A 20,182-nucleotide genomic window follows, 5' to 3' on the forward strand; every position below is an offset into this window, starting at 1 on the left:
TAGTCATCAGCTGACTACAGTGAATTTCCTTGTCAAACTTGACCAGGTTTCTGAAAATAAATTTGCCTGCAGTATCCACATTTGCACTTCACCATATTGTTCCCTGCTTAATTAGATACTAGCCACGGTTTGTTTCATGCTTTTAATCTTGATATTTTTCACATTGGTTTAGCTAGCTTAGACTGACTGCTCAGTTAAATATATGATGATAATTAGTTTAACAGCATGTTAGATTTATAGAGCAGTTCAACAGTAACTCACTATTGGCTACACTGATCATGTAGTGCACACTAACATAATTACTCTAGACATAGTGGAGTAAATATGAAATATAATATTTATCAATGGAATGTTTAGCATAGCATTACCTGACCCAAGAACCAAAAATGAAGTTAATTTGATATAGGCTTTTTCATAGGAGGAAAATTCAGGGTCCCTGTCAGAGGATGGGGAAGTTCTGGCAGGAATGGCCCTGCCCTCCTCACTCTCCCAGCTGATGTTTTTGTTTTCTGGCACCTGGATCCTTCAGCCCAGTCAGTCCTTGTGTGACCCCAGGTCTGATTCTTGGGAAAGAAAGAAAACCTAGTGGCTAAGGTACTGGGCCCAGATGATCTCAAAAAAGAAAACTTTTCCTTGCTTGACGATGCTTTATTTCAGTCATTAATTTCTTAATGCTTCAGCTTCCCCTCTGTAAAATGGGTATAGTAATCTTCCATTTCTCAATCTAGATTGCAAATTGTTTTGAACAGACACTTTGTTTTACCATGTACACAAGAAGGCCCTGAACGCAGGACATGCTAGTATTTTAAATTAGAATAAGTAACTCCGATTGCATATAGGGAAAAAATAAAAAAATCAGTCATCTTTTGAAAAAGACTAGTTCTGCAGCTGCTGGGGACTTCTGGTGAAAGCTGATTCTGCCCTAAGAAAACAGCTTGCTTTTTTAATCCTTACCTCTTTCCTTTCTCAAGAGTCCCACAACTCCTCTTCCTCCTCCTTCTCATACTTTTTTTGCTTTCCGTTCCTCCAAAAGCAGAGATACATTTTCCCACCAACATGTTTAATACATGGTAAATATCGTTTCGTCTGGAGAGAAACTGTGATCAAAAACACATTTCGGGGCCAGCAGCTTCAGCACCGGGCGGGCGGACAGCGCCCGCCCAGCACCGGAGCCGCGGGGCCGGGGCCGCTGCCCGGGAGCCGCAGCCGCCCGGCGCCCAGCGACAGCGCTTCGGCAGGGCCACATCTGGGACACTGCTGACCCCGGGGACAAAAAAATAACCTCAAAGAAAAGAGAAAGAAAAAGCTCAGCTACTAGCGGGCGGGCTGCTGTGGAGCTCTGCGTTTCCCGGTGCCCCAGGATTCGCCGGCGGATGGGCAGTGAGTGCTGACTGTGTGCACAGAGCGAGCGCGAAAGCGGGGTGGAAACAGCTCCTGCAGCACGCAGCAGCTTCCCTTGAAAGTCCCCTTGATCTTGCCCACCAACTGGTCCTTCAGGGTCCCAGCAGAGCAGGCAGGAGAGTCGTTCTCACAGCAGAGATTTCTGAGCAGGGACTATCAAGGAACAGCAGCGATGTAGCAGATGGCATAGGTATTTAGGGCAGCCAGCACTCACAGATGCTGTTGTGCTGATGCTACACTGAAAGACAAAATCTTCTGCTACTGAGATATCCCCTTAGCCCCCCGAGGATTCATGCCACTTTGGGGCTGGGAAATCAAAGGAAAAAAGTCAGGGTTTCATCTGCCCCTTTCCTTCTTGAGCTAATGTCTGCATTTACTAGTCTAAACACCTCCAGACACGAAACTAGGGTGATAACCAGTAAAAAAGGAAGAGGAATAACAAGTTCCTGTTTTGACCCAAAGTCTGTGGAAGCAAATTGGAAATCAGCCCTTTCCCTTCAATAGTTTACAGATCAGGCCTTTGCACCCTGCGTGGACTGAAGGATTTCATTAGTGAATACATCTCCAAAGCAAAAACCAGTAAGCCTAGTTCTGCTTCTGTTTTCTTCACCAGGAAGGGAAAAAAAATCACTGTTATTGAAGCAGGAATGAGTCTATTCATTTACAGTTGAATTTCCTGAAAAAGCAAAAGGACCTGGCAACACAATGTTTTGAACAGTCATGTTCTTCAGGAGCACTTGAGAATGCTTGCCTTAAAGTGGATTGTACTGTCACATTTATGTACTAAGAGCAGAATTTCAACAGGTGTCTTTGCATTCACGTTAAATAACTTCGGGTCTTGTCGTAATAATACAACATTAGGAGGTTTCTGCTCCATTTTCCCTAAGAAAGTACATTTTATTTTTAGAAAATGATTACCATTACATGGATAAATAAAGTAGTACCTTAGTAGAACAAAGAGAAATGCCACTGTGCTACTGAGGTGGTTGAGTATCCCTGGAAAAGCTGTTTTTCCTTGTATTTGTCTAAAGAGACAGAGATGGCTTTAGTTTCAAAGTGTTTATTAATTACTAGCAGCTCTGGTAGCTCTGATACAGTACAGAGAAAAGAGAGCACATTTAAAAGTGCATCATTTACTTTGTCAACTAAACCGTCTTTAGAGTCTTGTCCCTGCTGCACTGCTGCTTCTCTTTTTAACTACACCTATATTCATCTTTGGCTATCCTGACAGAAGGGATCTGTTTGTGGAATTTTCCACATTGCTTCTGCATAAGCATAGAAAAATAAATCACAGTGCTTTAGTATGTGTATCATGTTCCCATGTTTTATGGCAGAATCTATGTATCTTACAGGAGCCTGTCTAATTAAATGTGCCATCCACAGGCACCTGGCCATACTGTATCAGTAACATGCTCATTCACTACCATAAAAAGTTTTTAAACTTCTTTTCTACTTAGTTGATGCAAATACAAGCCAAAGTAATGCTCGGAATATTATAGAGAGATTTTCTTAAAAGAAACCACAAGTGTTACAAGTTTGCTCAAACTAGATTATTTACATTCAAACTGCTGTACTATAAATTCTCCTTCTTTTCTGCACAGGCAGGGCAAAGAGGCAGAAGCAAAGCTCCATGTGCACCCCAGCCACTGAGCTATTCTTTCCTAGCAAGTGAGTTTGGCCATCTGTACCCGCATCTCAGGTGCTGCTGAAGGAGGACAAGAGGCCGTCTGGCACAGCACGATACTGTGCCCCTCTGTGTCTCTGAGCCTATAGACAGCTGCAACCTGAGACACCAAAGATAGTTTTAAAATACTCTCAAGCCATCCCCTTCTCCCTAAAACCTGGCTGGGGCGAGGAATGCTGTATCAAGACCATCACTCCAGGGAAGCTATCTTTTGTTTAGACAACACTGAGATTGGTGTTATATTTATCAGTGCAATAAACTGTTTCTAAAGTACCCATCATTTATTTTCCAAGATATAGTACTGCTTTTATCCTTCCCTAAAGTGATCCACAAGATGGAATTTAACAAGAAAAGAGAAGCTATAGAAGCTTTGTAAGAGAAAGTCTATAAAAACCCTCCTATACAGTAAATAGAAAATCAATAAAGAAGGAAATATTTCCAAACTCTGAGGAGTAAGTGCAGACCACAGTGAGGAAGAAATAAACAGAAGCAGGGTTCCTTTAAAGAAGAAAGCATGCATAGTAGTGCATTACCCCTTTTTTCCAGAAATAATGCAGGAACAGTTAGAGGTTTATCAAAACCTACATAGGCCAAATTCTGCCTCTATTTGTAAGCAGTCACACAGCTGTTAGGAGAAATACAAACAATCTAAGGTTGTGCGTTACATTTTTATTTTAAAATATGAGCTTTGACAGCATATCTGCAAGTTACTTGGTGACCAGCAGGGTTGGCCTGACTCATGGCAGATATTCCTTTTTCACATGTTGATAGAGATCAGTAAGAAGATTTGGGATTCCTTGAAGTGGACTATTTGCCCCTTTCCAAAGGTGGAGGGACGAGGCTTGTAGCAATGAGAAAATTCTTGCACAGTTCAAATGAGGCCAAGCAAACCCCCTGGAGTACTTTTGTTTCTGCATAGCACATTTCCCCTCAGAGAGGCTGCAAGGCAGGAAGCTACATGCCTACAATGCAAGCAAACAGGCTTCTCGTGTACAGGTGGTGGCTGTGCGTGTAACTCCCATCTGTGTCCTGTGCTCAGTAGCCTCCTGCTCTCAGTGGGCTAATCCAGCTCCTACTGCAGGCTTTGAGCTCGCCTAGGTACATATATGCCTGGTCAGCTGAGCACAGAAAGGTGCCTCCAGCTGGGATGCAGAAATTTAATCTGGGATTGCATCCTCCAAACCCTGCCTTGGAGTCTGGTACAAAAAGATTTTCTCATTTCAGAAACACCCCTACAGTGGAAGGAACACAGCTTTCCTGATAGCACAGCCATCTCTATGTTCTGCAGAGCTAGCTTAATCCCAGAAGAAGGCTTAAATTGGAGAGTAAGACCAAGGAAGCCAAAGTTTGAAACAATTTCCCAACATTTTAATGCATTTCCAGTTAGTTTTAGTTAGCAAACATTTGACTATTTTCCATTTTTAAGCTTCTGCTGTGGAAATCCACGGCACACATTAATCCATCAGACAACCTATGTCTCAAACACAGCTGAGAGCTTTTCAGTGAAACCCAAGCATTCAGGTGGGGATGGGTGTTTGATGTATGCTAATAAGCTTGGGCTGAGCTTAAATTTGAGCAGAGGTTTCAGTTGAGGTTCTTTACTCCTACAGAGGAACCACCCCTATTCATTGCTGTTCAAAGGTAAGAGACTCTGAGTTTGTTTCATGCTGTTCACAGATACAGTTGCTGTTCTTCAGTAATTACCTGGATTTGGGTAGTTGCAGTGTGTGATTCAGACAAATCATATGTCTCTGTGACACAGCAACAGGTGACATCATAACTGGTCTGAGCTTCCTGGTACAACATCAGTGCCCCAGAAACACCAAGTGCCCCACAAGGTAGTAGGATGTTGCTGAGGGTGCTGGTGGATGGAAGGAGTTTAACAAGGCTTCATTTTGCACTAGTACTAGGGTGAGTACTCAAGAACAGAACTTTAAAGTCCTGGCTACAGAAGCAAAGTTCTCTGCTCCTAGAAAATTTTTCTTCTTGGGGGTTAATGGGTATGCTTAAAGATTATGGACAAGAACATATGGAGAAAAATAAATGGAAGGAGTAAAAGTTAAGAGGGAAAGGTGAAAAAAGGTGAAAATACCAGTAGATACAAGCACTGTGCTTACATTCTTGTGTGTAGTGCCAGCTCTGGGCTTGGCTTTGAATTGTAACTTCCTTCTACTCCAAACTGCTCTACTTTGAGCTTCATACTGCCCGCTAAGCTCTCTAATGAAGGTTGGAGGCAAATCGGCAAGCCGTGGGCTCTGCTGTACTGTTTGAAAAGCCTGGGAGATGCTCCTGAGCACCTCTCAGCTGCTGTCTGAGCTTTCTCTTCAGGGACAGACCAAGAAGCTCTGTAGTCCAGTTCAGCTCTCAGATGGATGGGTATTGATGCTGGCAGTCTGTCCTCTGCCTCAGCCTCTCCCCCGGCTGGCAGGCAGGGTCAGCAGCTCGCTAGAATGGAGCTTACCCTGGTTTAATGTATGTGGGCAGAGCTGAAGGAGAAAGGAATGTAGCTGAGTTGTTAAAAATCCTGCGATATGTAGCAGAACTGAAGCCAGACCAAATTATACATGTATCATGTGTAATGGACAGGATGAGAGAGTTTCTCCTTCTAACTACCCATTCTAACTACCAGCTCTTATGCTGGGAACAAATTGCTGCTAAAACACATAGTAAGGCAGAAGTGATGTGAGTGCTGCAAGGGACAACCTCTTGCACTAGTAGGAAATCAGTTGTCCAGGGATGGAGTGGAGAATGGTGACCTAACCCTGTGCCACCCTACAAGGTAACTTGAGTGTCATGTATTCTATTGTTGAGTCATAAAGGTTGGGGTGGCAACTCTCTCACTTGGATGCCCACACTCAGCTTTGGCTTCCTTTGGGTCAGGAAGGTGAAAGAATGAGTTCTCCCTTGGGGTGGAGCAAAGGAGGGGGGAAATCTGTGAACGCATCACTGCAAGGTAAGAGGACAAATATAATTATGAAATAAGTAGGGAGAAAATCATGTGTTATTTAACCTGTTGGGATGCTGCAATGCAAGAAGTGGTTTTAGGTTTTGTATCTTGTCTTATCATATGTTCAGGGCGTGGCTTTTATCACAATGACTGCTTGGTCTGTCAAGATAGAGTGCACAAAACACTTTGAGCTAACAACCAAACAACAAAACAAAAAAACCCACCTACAATAACAAAAAAACCTTATTTTTTTTCTTCCAAAAATGAAAATTTGGTAATCTTTATCATAAAAAGTGTAGGTTTAGTAGCTGAATGTTAAGCACTTTTGAAAATTAGTATCAAGTCTTTAAAAAAATACGTGTATTCTGTTTTCTTGCAAACATGCTAGCAGATGTTTGGACATGTTCTGTTGGACCTTTTTCCTTTAGCAGGCAATTGGAAGGAACTAGAAGCAGTATTTGTTACAGTAATTGCATTGAAATGGCATTTCAAACTTTGTAAGTCCTGCTTTCTCCTGTTACACCACTAGGTGTGAGTGTTGGAGTTTTTTCTGTGGTTGGTTTTGCAGTAATGGAGAGGAAAGTTGCTGCCGTGTACCCCCGTTGAATTCACGGTTGCCCCAGCAATTCCCACCTGAACTGTGATGAGTGTCCAGTGCAAACGGGAAATCACTGACTGCCCATTCCATGATACAGCGCCCATCTGCAGAGCAGAATAGCCCAGTGGTACTTAGCGGGGAAAGTATTTTAATCTAGCCTGTTCAGTCTCAGGAATCATGAGCAAAACTCCTGGCTCTTGCATCCCTTTTGTCAGCTGAACGTGATGCACTGGGGAGCAGGAGTCTCTGTGGCACAGTTCTGTGTGACCTTTGCAGAGATGAGGAACCCAGAGTTGGAATTTGAAGGGAAAATGTCACTGGGAGACCTCAGAGGATTTCAGAAACTAATTGCAGAGGAGACTGGGGTAGAGAAGGGAGCCTAATCTGCTGGAATGGAAAAGATGGGCAATACCATGTCATCAGGAGAGAGGGAAGGTCTGGGGACAAGAACTGGTGCAGCAGCGGGTCAGACCAGGCCCATCAGGGAGCAAATACTCTTTCTCACTCTGAGCTCACTTCACACAGGCATTCAGTCATTGAGAGGAAAGCTAGTGGCAGTTAATTTGACAGGAGAAAATTTGTCTCCTTGCTGCCATTCTACTTTTTCTGTCTGTCCTGTTCCCATTGTTGGCCTTTCTGGAGGAGTTCCCCCTCCACCCTCACCCCCCTCCCATCCACCTGGTTTTCCTCCATCATTTCTCCTATTTACTTTACATCTCCCTTTGTTATTTCTGTACTTAGCATTTGGCTGGGAATCTTCAAATTGATTACTGATTTCTGTTTGGTGAGGTTTCTCTTTGTGAAGTAAACCACTACTAAATGAGTAGTTATATCTTTCTCTGGTATCTGTATTCACTGGATGATAAATGTCCACTAATAATATCTATAAACATTTTCAATTTTTGTGTACAACTTCAGAAGCATGGCTTAAATAGATTGACTAGGGTATAAGTTTATAAATTCCTCAAAGTTTGATAGTTTTTGGATGAACAAGTCTGGAGTTTGTGGTGAATTTTCAGTTTGACTGCAGCTGTAAGGATGTGCTGAGATACTGACCTATTTCAGACAAGCCAGAGGCAAAAAGGCCATAAGAAATAAATGCGGACTTTTAATCATCTTTAAAAGTAAGTAAAAGGAGAATTGCTTCACAACTTTGGTAAATGTTGGTAGATTTTGAAAGAAAATTGGAGATATTTGGGGACTACTTCTTTGTTTCAACTTGAGATAAGTAAAAGGATTCAGAATCAGGCCTATTTTACAAATGCATTAAGTGCTGGGAATTTAAATTAGTTACAACACAGGACAGTGATGCATTGAACAGTTGCATCTCATATAGCACTTGGGCAAGCAGGGATCCAAATTTTGGCCTGTGGCATGTAGGTACGCTAGTAAAGAAAAAGTGTAGTATAATATGCTCAAAGACAGTACTCCTTTTGAATCCTCAAAAAAAGCCCTAGGGAAGAATGGCCTTCAGCTGGATGCATAAGCTGTCAAAAATACTAATACAGTTAAATACCAGTAATTGCAAATTTATTGCATAATTTGAGAAAATCTTGTACAACTAAAAGAGGAATTAGCCTCCAAGCAGTAATATATTTAAATATTGTTTTTAAAATTCCTTCACACAAGAGAGAAACTGCAGATTATAACATGAAGGTTTCTTGGGAGGTTAAGAAAAGCAAAAAAATAACCAGCACATTTAGCTTCATTTTCAAATGTCAGGTGCGTCAAATTGGGAAAAATTGTGTGTGGCCGTGGTTTGGCCCCACTCCTTATTGCTGGTCAGGCATTCTGCCGACTGTGTGGAGAGAGGGGAATAAGTGGGGAGGTTGTGCTCAGAAAGGGAATCTGTCCTCATGTGTTCAGGCAATGCTACTGTCTGAATTAAAAGCCTCTTTCTGATCCTGCAGGAGAGAAGGCTTTTGCACATCTTATGAAGGCATTACATGGTAGAGGTAGGATCTAGTCCCAGGTTGTTTTCCTCTATGGGAATGTTCCAAATGACAACTAATATTTAACCACAATTGAGACATTTAGAAGCAAACATGCTTAGACTAACTGATGTTTTAGAAGAGGTACTTCCCCTTTTTCTAGCAATGTATCACTTTTGGCTCCATGTAGTTTAAAAATTAACATCAGATTTTTCTGTGTCATTTGGCTTCCTTAACCCATAGGTAAAACTCTTGGTTCACAGATCCATCCTGTTAAACTCTGTAAGGATAATGGTCATTTTTCACAGGAGCTCAGGTAATCCCAGAGTCCCTCTTAAGCACTGGAACTGTAAGGATCCCTACACCTCGTATTGGCACATGTCACCATACAGCAATCTTTTGTAAACTTGCAGTGAATTCATTGGAGCTCTGAGTTCAATACTATCCTACCATGGAGATATGAAGTACAGAAATTAGGAGGTGAACTCCAGCAACCTGAACATCAGGCTGAAATAACATGCCAAAATATGATACAATATAGGTGAAAACATAATATATATCCCTGGACATAGTAAGAGCACCCAGTAAACATTTTTAGCATCTGAACAGAAAATAAATTAATAGAGAAAACTTGTTTCAGAAAAGAGTGAGTATGATGCAGGAGATGGATGTTTTTAACTTGCCACTGTGTGAGTGGGAGGGTTTACTAACAGGCAACACTGCATGTTAATAACACGAAACATGGTCATGGTCATTTGTACATGTAATTATGGGATCAGAAATTCACAAATATATCTTTTGGCAGTACGGCAGACTTCATCCACCCACTTGCCTTGTGATGACTGAGAAAAAAAGACACAGTTTTCACGCTTCCCCCCATTTGGTTGGGCACGATCCCAGTTGAAGTACTGTAGAGCCATGCCATTGACATCAACAAATTTCCCTTCGTTTATCAGGTCATTGACACCCAACCAAAACTCAGACACTCTAGGCATACTTTTCTTGCCATAATCTCGAAGAGCGTTTGTTTCATCATTATTCCTTGGGATAGCCAGTGTCCCTCCTTTGGCTATGCAGTCTTCATTGGCTTCATGAAAATGTTTGGTGCCTTCTGATACGAGGTAGCACTTCTTATGGGCCTTTGTCCCACGAAGACAGACTGTGAATAGATATTTGTTTGCGTGCTCAGTAAAAGCTTGGGCTAGAGCTTCGAATAATGCTTCCTAAAATCATAATATTCTAAAGGTATGTTGGGAATTAAACAGATAAGTCCCTCAGCAAATGAAAGGCTCTTACCTCCTCAGGGTGGGCCCAAAAGTAGCAGCCAGATCAGACTTGCCTGCAATTCCTCCCGTTCCTGCAGGAGCCTGTACGCAGCCAGCAGGTCAGCGTGCCGTGGGCAGTCTGAACAGGCTGCTCACAAGCATTCTGCAAAGTGCTGGGGACTACAAGGGATGCCACAAGCAGAGCATGCGCTTGTAACTGCTCCAGCGAAAAGACACTTAAGAGGAAGGACAGACATAGCTGTGGTCTTACACTATAAAGTGCTTTCAAGAATATTTCCTGTGTTTATGCTGATAAACCTGAGTCATGCTCTTGAGCCCCGGATTACCTCCAGCAATGTAATTAGTTCAAGGACTTTTTTTTATTTTGCTGGTTTAGAACACTAAAAATATAACCCAGGCCTGGTGTCAGTGTATCTTAGGTCGTCTTTTAGCAAATAGTCCTGCTTTCGCACATTTTTTCCTTATTTCATCTGCCTTAAAACTGATGGAATGGATGAGGTATGGAGGTTTTCATTGTTGGCAGATGTGAGCTGGTCATCAGGACATATATACTTGGCTTTATAGTAAGGAGACAGCTCTGAAGGTATCTTCATATTTACGATATTTAAGTGCCAAAGTAAAGTGTTATGCATTAACTAAGTCTAGTTCCTAGCAAACAAAAGCAGGACAGAAAAGTGCTATTTTAAATATCCTGCTCACCAGAAAAATATTGATTTTAAATTCATAATGCAAGTCTCTGTCTGGATGATTGACAAATGTATATTGCCACCCACAGAAGAGTACACATCTTCCCCTTTAGTTCTTAGTTTCTGGTCTCTCTTGCGAAGTATATCTCTTCAAACTCTCAATCCAAATGAGGAAAAGTGACTTAAACTTTTTAAAGTGTTTATAAATGTATGCTTATTACTAAGCTTGCGTGGCAATCTGAACCAAATAATGTGAACTTTTGCACTTATAAATCTGTTTGCTTTTAGTTCTACTGGAACAGATCAGGGAAGTCTTGATGTAAAGTCAAAACTTACTAGAACATTAATTTGGCGTATGTTCTGTAGCTGGAATGGCTTTGCAGAACCGCTGTCAGAGTTCTTCCAGTCCAAGGTCTGTGAGGGCTGGCTTACAGGAGTGAATCCTTAAACTTTGCTGTCCAGTTCTCCTAATGCAGATACGTGAAAAACTGGTTCTCCCAAAAAAAAAAATCTACAAGAACAGACCCCTCGTTGAAGGAGTGTTCCTTCTGAGCTGAGGAAGGTAGCAAGGGCCTTGAATACACTCCTGTAACAATTTTTAGAATCTTGCATGTGACTGCTTCCAGATTATTTCATTTATTGCTTAAACTCATCTTGTACTTGTATTAGAAATATGTCATAAAACAATATGAACATCTTCTGTCATGATGTTTTCTGTAATCTGTTTTTAATTCCTGTCATCTCTTCTTGTAAAAAAGTTATTATGTTTCTGATCAACAGGATATGGAAATCCACTTTGGACCCTGTCCTTCATGTCTCAGTGTTTGAATACTTCCAGTTGTAGTATTCATTGTATGCCTTAGCTGTATTTTCAGGGTCATAATTTTGTATTAGGGCTTATCCTTCAAATGCTGTCCTTTCCAACTGCTAATGGCCAAGGAAAAGTAATGAACATACTTGCTAAACGTTGAATTCTTTAACAAATTTATATTCATGGGAAAGATCGGAGAGTTTTCTCTACTTCAGCAACGCCGCACTAATGATGCGGACCAGCCCTCTTTAGGGAGAAACTATGTGTTGCTAAAAGGCGTGTGGCAACATTTCATGGTGTGTAGAAAGGGGAACTAGGAAATTCAAGCAAAATAAGATTGTAATGTGTGTCTTGGAAATACCCATAAGCTAAAAAAGCTCCTTTTTCAAGTATCATAAGTCCATTAATAAACACAGTCAGAGCTAGAGGGGTCATAGATCTCTTTTTGCCAAATTTGGAATCCAGTTCAACGGTGTGGGGTCTGAATTTAGAATATAGCTCAAAATAAGTTTTGAGGATAGAAAATATCCTGGCTCTGGTTTCATTTCTAAGCCAATGCATGCTTACTCTCAAGCTCCTTCTGGAAGCAATACAAGAACTACTTTTAAACAAGAGTTACTTGTCCAGCACAGGCTCCCTCTTTTGAGAAACTTCTAAAGTCTTCTTACAAGAAATTTAAAATAAAAATATTTTGTAAAGCTCAAAAAGCTCTGTGTAACCCAAGATATAAAACAGGACAACCCAGATATTAACATCCCTAAGGAAAATGTTCTGTTTCATGTGAATGATGTAATTTCCTCTGTAGTGCCCTTTTGTACATGATTAAATGCCAAGTTTTGTGTCAACAGCTGTGGAAAAGCACAACTGTCTAGTAGGTGCACATGTATTTACCCTTCTCATTTTGTTTGGAAATTTCCATCTGGCTATTTAAACACTTCAAGGACTCTGTGCATCGATACAGGATATTTCTGAACTCACAGTGGGTATTCGAAGTTTTATGTTAATATCCACAATTCAATGCTGCAAACTGCACACTTTAAAAAGGCTTGGTCCTTTCAGCTTCCTTTTGGGGGTGTTCTCAGCCTTTCTCATGAATATTTTTGCTTTGTTCATAACAAAGCTGGGGACTTAACTCATTGACTATCTAAACTCTCAAACGCAGCAACTCTCAAACGCAGCAACTCTCATTGCATTGCCTTTGTCTGATCCTACCTAAAATCACAGCTTGAGGTTGGGTATAGCAAAGACAAGAGCAGTTCTTGCTCCAGATTAATTCTTGCTCTTAGTGAAGAATTGTCACTTGTATGCCATTAGTTCAGACTTGATTTTCCTTGAATGCTTCCTTCAGCATTTGTCTCACCATTCCAGCTCTGGCATGTCTTGTCTTAAGGAACTGTATTTCTCAGTCACAAATCCCCATCACAAAGAAGGATGGGAGTGAAGGAGGGAGAAAAGGCAGTGATAACTTTTGGAAGACATTGACCCATGTAAGCTGCTTTACCTGTCTGAAGTGCTTGCATTTCTTTCAGAGCATTTACTTCTCGCCACAATTTGTCAATCTGGGTCTTTAGGTCATCTTTTTCTTAAATAAAAGAAAGGTAGAGAAATTAATAGATATGCACACACATGTTAAAAGCTGTTTCAAAATACCATGGGTTTCTGCATTGCTGAGATATCTTTTGATTTCTTTTAAAGACTTTTCCTTAATGAAAGGATTCTTGTAGGATTCCTATAAAAAACAGGAGGAACCCACCTTTACCTTTCACCCTCATAGTTTAAATCTTTTTCAATTAGACTGTATCCTAGTAACTGTTTGAAAACCATGGATTACTGCAGCTAGTTGCTGTTTAGTGTGCCAGCATCTAATTTACAGTGAAATTTGCCAGTTTACTTTTGAACCTGTGCACCGTGGTGTATGCATATGACATACAAATAATAGCAGAACACAAGTTGTGTTTATTCAAAGAAATGTTATTTCTGTGAGCATAAAAGTTGCATACAACTCTTGCTTAACACCACAAGGAACAGCTAATATAATCCAATTTCATAGTCTGAGTGTATGCAGACAAGCTTGCTGAGCTGGAATGTCCCCTCCCCAGGAGGAGCCTTTCTCTCTTCGTCAGAACAGAGAGGGCCTGGTGACTTGGGTCACACAAATTGAGTCTGAATCACCATTTTGTAGCACTTGCAAAAGCACCAACAAGATGGTGGGACAAGAAAATAAGTTAGTTTGCACATAACTCTGTTTTCATATCTTCTTTTCCATTCTTTTTTCTTAATCATTATAGTATTCCACCACCATCGAACAACTAGCAGGCAAGCTTCCATTGCACAAGATGACAATTTGATTGCAGCAGTAACCAGACCTTCCAGAAGCCACAGTAATGAACATGAGGAATAAATAAGCTTTTTCACATGTAGCAGAACTAACAAAACCACAGTTCCTACAGATCTATGTTACATCACCTAATCCTCCAGCTGCACCCCAGAAAGCTCATCTCTTCTCCGTGGGGATAACCCCAGCTGTGCTCCACAACTCTCTGCTTTCCCAGGGCAGGACTCCCAGTTCTCCTACTCCCTGCAAGTCTCAGTTCACAACAGCCCCTCCATGTTCCCCTACTTCAAAAGAAGGAGAAAAAAAAAAAAGGCAAAACAAAAACCAAACAAACAAAACCAGAAAAAGCCAAGCTCCTGGTACAGCCTTTAGTGGGACACTAAGGCAGGTTTGGTTGGTGGTGGTGGTGGTGGTGGTGTTTTGTTTTGCTTTGTTTCCACCCTTATTCTGAATTTCATAAAATATTGGGAGACTTATCCTCAAGACCTCCATTCTTATGCCAAATTTTTTCAAGTTCTTAAGTTATTAGTGGAAGGTTGACAGAAAAATCTGCTGGAAAAACAGATGTGTAAGCAGCCTGTCCTTAGGACACTGAGCTTAAAACCACAGAGATTCAAAAGAAGTATATATAACTGTATAACCCCAGAGCAGTGTAATTGTGTTGTACAATGGCTTTATCAAAGCTGTGAGTTTTTTTTCATTGACTAGGAGTTTAAATATTTGCCATTAGTGTAACCTCCATATCCTCTTTTGTTAGAAAGGAGTCTTTAAATTAAATACACAGACATTTCCAAACGTTCAGCAGTGTTATATTTGCTCTGTAAACTTCACTCTGGGAATTTATGCTTAACTTTTTCTGCTAATTTCTTTTCATTAGTTTGACTTGCCATTTCCCAGTACTTTTCACACAGGTAAAGAATATTTCACAAATTTTAGACATTCTGTTAAAATAAGGAAATAGTAAAAAAATCTGAACAATAACCCTAGGAGACTGAATATTTTATTCTGCTCTTTTTCATCATATGTACATGAACTTCCATTATTCTGATCTTGGTCAACATAACTGCACAACTAAGAATGATCAGCCAGAGGCCTCTCAGTTGTACCTGAGTCCTAAATAATGTTGACAGACATGACTAGGTGAAACAGAGCAACTGTTTTACAGTTCTGTTTCCATAACTCATTCTTGGCTTTGCTAACTTACATTAAAATCTTTTAAAACTGGATATAATATGGACTCAACTGTCTTTTGTTTATAAGCATTTGTATAATGTTAGTTTCTGGTTCATGCAATGTTAGGTAAGTAGACAGCAAACTTGCATAGTCTGTAAGCTTGTATCCCTCCTCCCAGTTAAAACCCAGTACCTTTCACTCTACGTTTGCTGTGCTTCCTGGTTTTGAATTTGGAAGCCTGGCTGATGGTCTGATCCAGCAGCAGTATGCTTATGAGTAGAAAAATCCTAAGTCCAGTTTGTGCCATGTCTCTTCTAAAGAACTTAACAAGAAGCTTCAAGAGATTCTCTTTAGCAGCCACAAGAGCAACTCTCTCAGTAGGGACTGACTGAGGTCAGTTTTATAAAAGTGCAGTGACAGGGTTGGCTGTACTCCTTGCTTACGAAATGTGTTTAATACTCGAGCTGGCTGTAGCATAAGGCACTCCCTTGTTCTCACATCTCATCTGAAATTCCTATTTCTGTTTTGAGTTCGACTGGCACAGGTTCCTTCTACAGAGGCTGTACCAGCACTGAACAGTGCAGGGACTGCCACTAATGATTGCCATACTTCTTGTTGTAACCTTGAAGCCTGAAATGTATGGAAAAGCAGATGGATGCTCAAAAACACCTTGTGTGCCATCCTCTTGGAGGGGTAGCCAAAAGATTTCTACAAAGGTAACAGGTTTGCCTAGCAAGGCTCTGTCCCAAGCTGATTAAGTCATGACGATGGTCATGATCCTATTTCCACTGAAACAAAAACAGAGTGTCACCCCCTGAGTAAATGCAAACACTGCAACTACACACACACAGTATATATACACATTAAGATCACATTATGTGAGGAGTGTATTTATTATTTTATGAATTATTTTATAAAGAGTTACTAAACGCCTAACAGATACAAGTGCATTTCTGATTAGGAATAGTATGTTCTATCAGCAGGGTCTAGTCAGGGGAACGAAAGACAGCAATACTCTTGCAAAGGTTCCCAAGTCCAGGCCATATGGTGAGAAGAGTAAAGAACAAGATGCTTGAAGCAGGACAGTGTATCTCTGGACTCCAGGGTGCACTTTGCATTTGCATCTTTCATTTGCCCTGGGCTCTGTTGAGTTTTGTGGGACTGCCTTTTGACTGGGATTGCTGAAGTAGTAGAACATCTTGCTGATTTTGGTGGACAAATGAAATTGTCACAATAATCTTCCTGTTGATCACAGTCTTTTGCTTGCCCTGCCTCACCTGCTTGCTCTCACCCTGTTTTTTCTCTGCTGCTGCCTCCCTCAGAGAGGGGTTTTGTTTAAAATGTTGACACTGAAGTCAGCGTTGGGTGAGGAGGTGTTGGCAGGGACACCTCTTGTGCCTCAGAGCTGTTGTTCCAGACACTTCTTTGTCATCTCTGCCTTGGTTACATTCTGCCCACATTGCCAGGTTTTTTTTCAGAATGGTAACTGTAAGAGACTTATTACTTTATTAAATGAAAGCTGAGGTTTAGAGATGTGCTGTTGTAAGACATGAATGCATACTGGTTCTTTCCAGCCCCCACATACAGTCTAAACCCCAGTACTTATAATGTAAAACACAACTACACAATCTGTTTTGGATACCTTGAAACAACTAGCTATATCCTAATCATCTATAACTAGTAAGCATGTATTAATCATTAGTTAATAAACTTTTCATAAATGCATCCTGATAAGATAAAGCTCAGTTTCAGTGGTCATGCTTCCAAATATTGACGTTACGTTGTATAGGGAGACCTCTGGGTCAGCAACGCAAGTCCTCAGTGCCGCTGTGGAGCCTAGCACACCAGAGGTGGTTCTGACAGGTTCCCACTCACACAGCTGCGCATTCCAGTCCCTAGTTCAATGTGGAAAGGGCTGTCACTCCAACCAGCACAGCGGAGACTGAAATGTGAGCTGTCAGAGAGGAAAACAAGGAGCTTTGCAAGGGTCTAGTTCAAGATTTAATCTGTCATTTAGCACTAACCCCAAGTTCAGGATTGATCCATATTTCATCCCAATGATATTGGTGCATCAATATAAGTTAATTAAGGGCAGGCAGCTGAATCAATAACTGCCTCCAGTTAGTTTTCCACGTGGTTCATTCTCAGAGGTTGTGGAATTGGATGTGAAGCTGATCCTGAACCAATGCAGCTTGTAGCCTGACGTATTGAACCAGTGCTAATTCTGGGTTACATTGATGAGGGAACTGCAAACCCTGGAAGCTGTTTCACATGTAGCTGAGCTGTCCCACAGGCTTTGAGGCAGGCAGAACCAGTGGCTGGGGTCAGCAAGCATTTATGTGTTGGTGTTTAAGGACTTGACACCAGAATGTATTTGTTCTCGCTCCTCAGAACTTGAGTTTCCTAATACAGGCTTCCTTTTCTTTCTGTGAAATGAATCTGACAGAAAAAGATTTGTGCTCTACTGAGGCAAGCACACAACATAATAGAAATGGAGGATTAAGAAAACACAGATTGGGTATTTTGAGAGCTCTTGGCCAAGAGCCTGAGTAAAAACCTGTGCTCTTTGGAGTGTGCCATGTTATGTTCTTTTACGAACAAACTGGAACTGTTCTGAAAGCTTCATCCCTCTCATTCAGTAGCCTCTTTGAGCATTTTGGAAATCTGCAAGTAGCCCAGCTGGACCTCACTCCTAAAACCTGAATCACAAAGCTGTCCTTGCAGCTGTTGTCAGAGACCACAAGACTATAGGGGCTTATTTGTCTAGAATTTGTCTAGAGTACTGAGAAATAGGTTTCACACTTATGAATAATTGATAGCAACTGAGGAAGCAAGTTTAACTTCTTGTATACAGTGTGTGGCCAGGAGAGTCAGAAAAAAAGTCTCAACATGTTGCCGAGAAGACATAAACTCCCAGTGCTACTGTGAGAAAGTAGGAAACAGAACCACACAGGAGGCCTAGAGTCTCACTGAAGTGAGTCCCTGGTCTGTGTATGGTCTTGAAACCAGGATTACAATGTCATTTTGAGTTGTAATTTGGCTTTTACTAGCACAGATATATAATACAGCCCAGAGAGTAAACACAGTTATATATGTATAGAAGCAATTTTTACTGGGAGAAATTATTTCTCTTTCTATATCAGAATGTGCTGTACAAATATGATAGTCTCATACTTTTATTGCTGCATCCAGACTAGCATGAGGTTTCTTTCACTTTTTATTTACACAGCATAGCAGAACTTCTGCATACAGACAAAATTATGGTTTCTCTGGAAGTGCTTAGTTCACGTCAAAGCACTCTTCAAATGCTTTGTTTGATAAGAAACTTCCTGCAAAGGCCATCGCTGCTGTACTGCACAGGCACCTGGTTTTAGGACTCCCATCTCCCCACCTTACAGGGCTTGCTTTCAGACAATGGAACCATTCAGAGCACAAGCATCCTTGGGTAAAAGGTTTATTTCAGTTTCTCCACAGAGGCTCTTCAAGGTAAAAAAGTCTGTTCCCATCACAGACAGTTCTACCTTTATATGCTCCTGTAAACTGCCCCAGAAAAACTCTTCATACTGCTGTTTTTTCCTCTCCATTCTCAGCCATCACTGGGTTTGTGGAAAGAACATGCAATTGGGCACAGAGTGTGAGAAGTCAGTGTGAGATGAGGACTGGATGCTGGGCTGAGATCCTGAAACAGGTCTGGCTGCAGAAGTGATTTCCTGTTATGTGAAATAATACCCTATGTAGAGAGATCATGTCATTTTCTTGTCTCCTGAAGTAGCAGAGCTACACATAAAACACGACTTGTAAAAAAGTATCTTTAAAGAAAGTTAATGCTTCAGTCTGAAAGGAGAACCACTCACATATTGCTAGTGAACTCGCTGTGTTTTACTGAGGTCTACAGCCCCCTCCAGGTTTCAGAGCTAGGTGTGTTGTGGCATGTTTGACCCAATGGGAAACTGTCAGGCTCTATCTGCTACTGGAATCACAGCAAACTTTTTTTGCAGTATTTCAGTTGTGGAAAACTCACTTCAGCATAGGATTGGGGGGAGGGGGAAAGCTTCTGTGGGGGTAACTGTTATCCTGTTAGAGAATAAAGAGAAAAGGAAAACTGATCAGCACTGTTGCCAGGCTAAGGAATTTCAAGTGGGGCAAACCAAAGAGCCAGTACAGCCAACAGAAGTAGATAACACCAAGATTAGTAAAAGGTTTGTCACCTCTCATGCATCAGTTTCTATGACTGTCTTGAGTGGTAAATGAGATCCACTAGTTGATTTTCAATTGTTGTTTCAATTAAATGCAACAAATTTAGAAAATTCTGCTAGTCACAGTGTATGTTGTGCTAGGAAAATTACTGTATGCTTGGTTTCTTTGGCCTTGAAAAGTCTTGCAAAGTCTTAAGGATTTGATCTCAGTCCAGCCAAGTATGAGGCAGGATTATGGCTGACATTCCAACACCAAAGTTATTTTGGGGAAATTTGTGCAAACAAACTGTGTTTAGAAAAGGGAAGGGCTAACCTTATGGTATGTGAGGTTCTGTGAAACTTATTAATGATATTTTTGGGTTTTGCAGTCAGTTCAAGTTTTTTCTTGTTACACTAATATGCTCTTTTGAAAGGAAATTTTCTGGCTACAAGCAGTCTGCTCTGTCTATTAGAATTAAAGGAGGTTCCAGGTTTATTGCAAAACCAGGCTGCCCACCAGTGACCTGTACTGAAGGTCACTGAGTGTTTAAATTAGGGCATTCATGTAATCTTTAGCTATGGGATGTTGCTAGCCCAAATGCATGCCTCACCCGGGCACTGTGGCACTGATAATTTGATTGATCAATAAATAGGCTTCTCAAGGTGATATTTTTTCAGTTCCAGACACAGCTGTTATAACCTACAGGCCTGATGCTATTCACTTCCCATGCTGTAAATGCTAGCTTCAAAAAATTAAGAAATTGTAGATATAAATAATATAAGTGTATTAAAGAGATGAATCAGGGCAATATTTTGAGCTTCTGGAATTAGTGCTTTTTGTATCTCTTATTTAGGTTCTTTGTCACAAAGCATCTCACCTTAGCAAGCAGAGAGTGGGGTTAACAATTTGCAAGAGGCAGCAGAAAGACTTGTCTTACATCTATCACACACATTTAGGGCAAATATCATTATCTTGTCTATGAGACCAAACTCTCACCTGTTCTTTCATTATCTTGTAATAGCAGTGAATATAGATTGTAGCTTGTAAAGCTGAGAAAATACTGCTTGTCAAAGTCAGAAGAGTCAGAATTCAGAAGAGATTCACCCAATCAACATGAAGCGATGTTGGCAAAGCCATTGCACTCTTTTTTTTGT

General features: G+C 41.0%; 1 protein-coding gene across 1 annotated transcript; it reads right to left on the reverse strand.

Annotated features, from left to right (window-relative positions):
• Positions 1-9,328: 9,328 nt before the first annotated feature.
• On the reverse strand, positions 9,329-15,159 carry CLEC3A (C-type lectin domain family 3 member A). Its single transcript, XM_065641190.1, has 3 exons — positions 15,045-15,159; positions 12,846-12,926; positions 9,329-9,720 (listed from the first exon to the last, which is right to left on the reverse strand). The coding sequence occupies exons 1-3, from the start codon at positions 15,157-15,159 to the stop codon at positions 9,329-9,331; spliced, it is 588 nt and encodes a 195-aa protein (XP_065497262.1).
• Positions 15,160-20,182: the final 5,023 nt, after the last annotated feature.

The sequence above is a fragment of the Caloenas nicobarica genome, chromosome 9 (genome assembly GCF_036013445.1).
Source record: "Caloenas nicobarica isolate bCalNic1 chromosome 9, bCalNic1.hap1, whole genome shotgun sequence".
Classification (NCBI taxonomy): Eukaryota; Metazoa; Chordata; class Aves; order Columbiformes; family Columbidae; genus Caloenas; species Caloenas nicobarica.

Excerpts from the sequence above, each read along its gene's own strand:
- CLEC3A (XM_065641190.1), bottom strand. The coding sequence starts at position 15,159 with ATGGCACAAACTGGACTTAGGATTTTTCTACTCATAAGCATACTGCTG. Across the intron at positions 12,927-15,044 it reads CAGCAAACGTAGAGTGAAAG|AAAAAGATGACCTAAAGACC; the intron begins GTACTGGGTTTT and ends CTTTTATTTAAG. Across the intron at positions 9,721-12,845 it reads AATGCAAGCACTTCAGACAG|TCTGTCTTCGTGGGACAAAG; the intron begins GTAAAGCAGCTT and ends ATCTATTCACAG.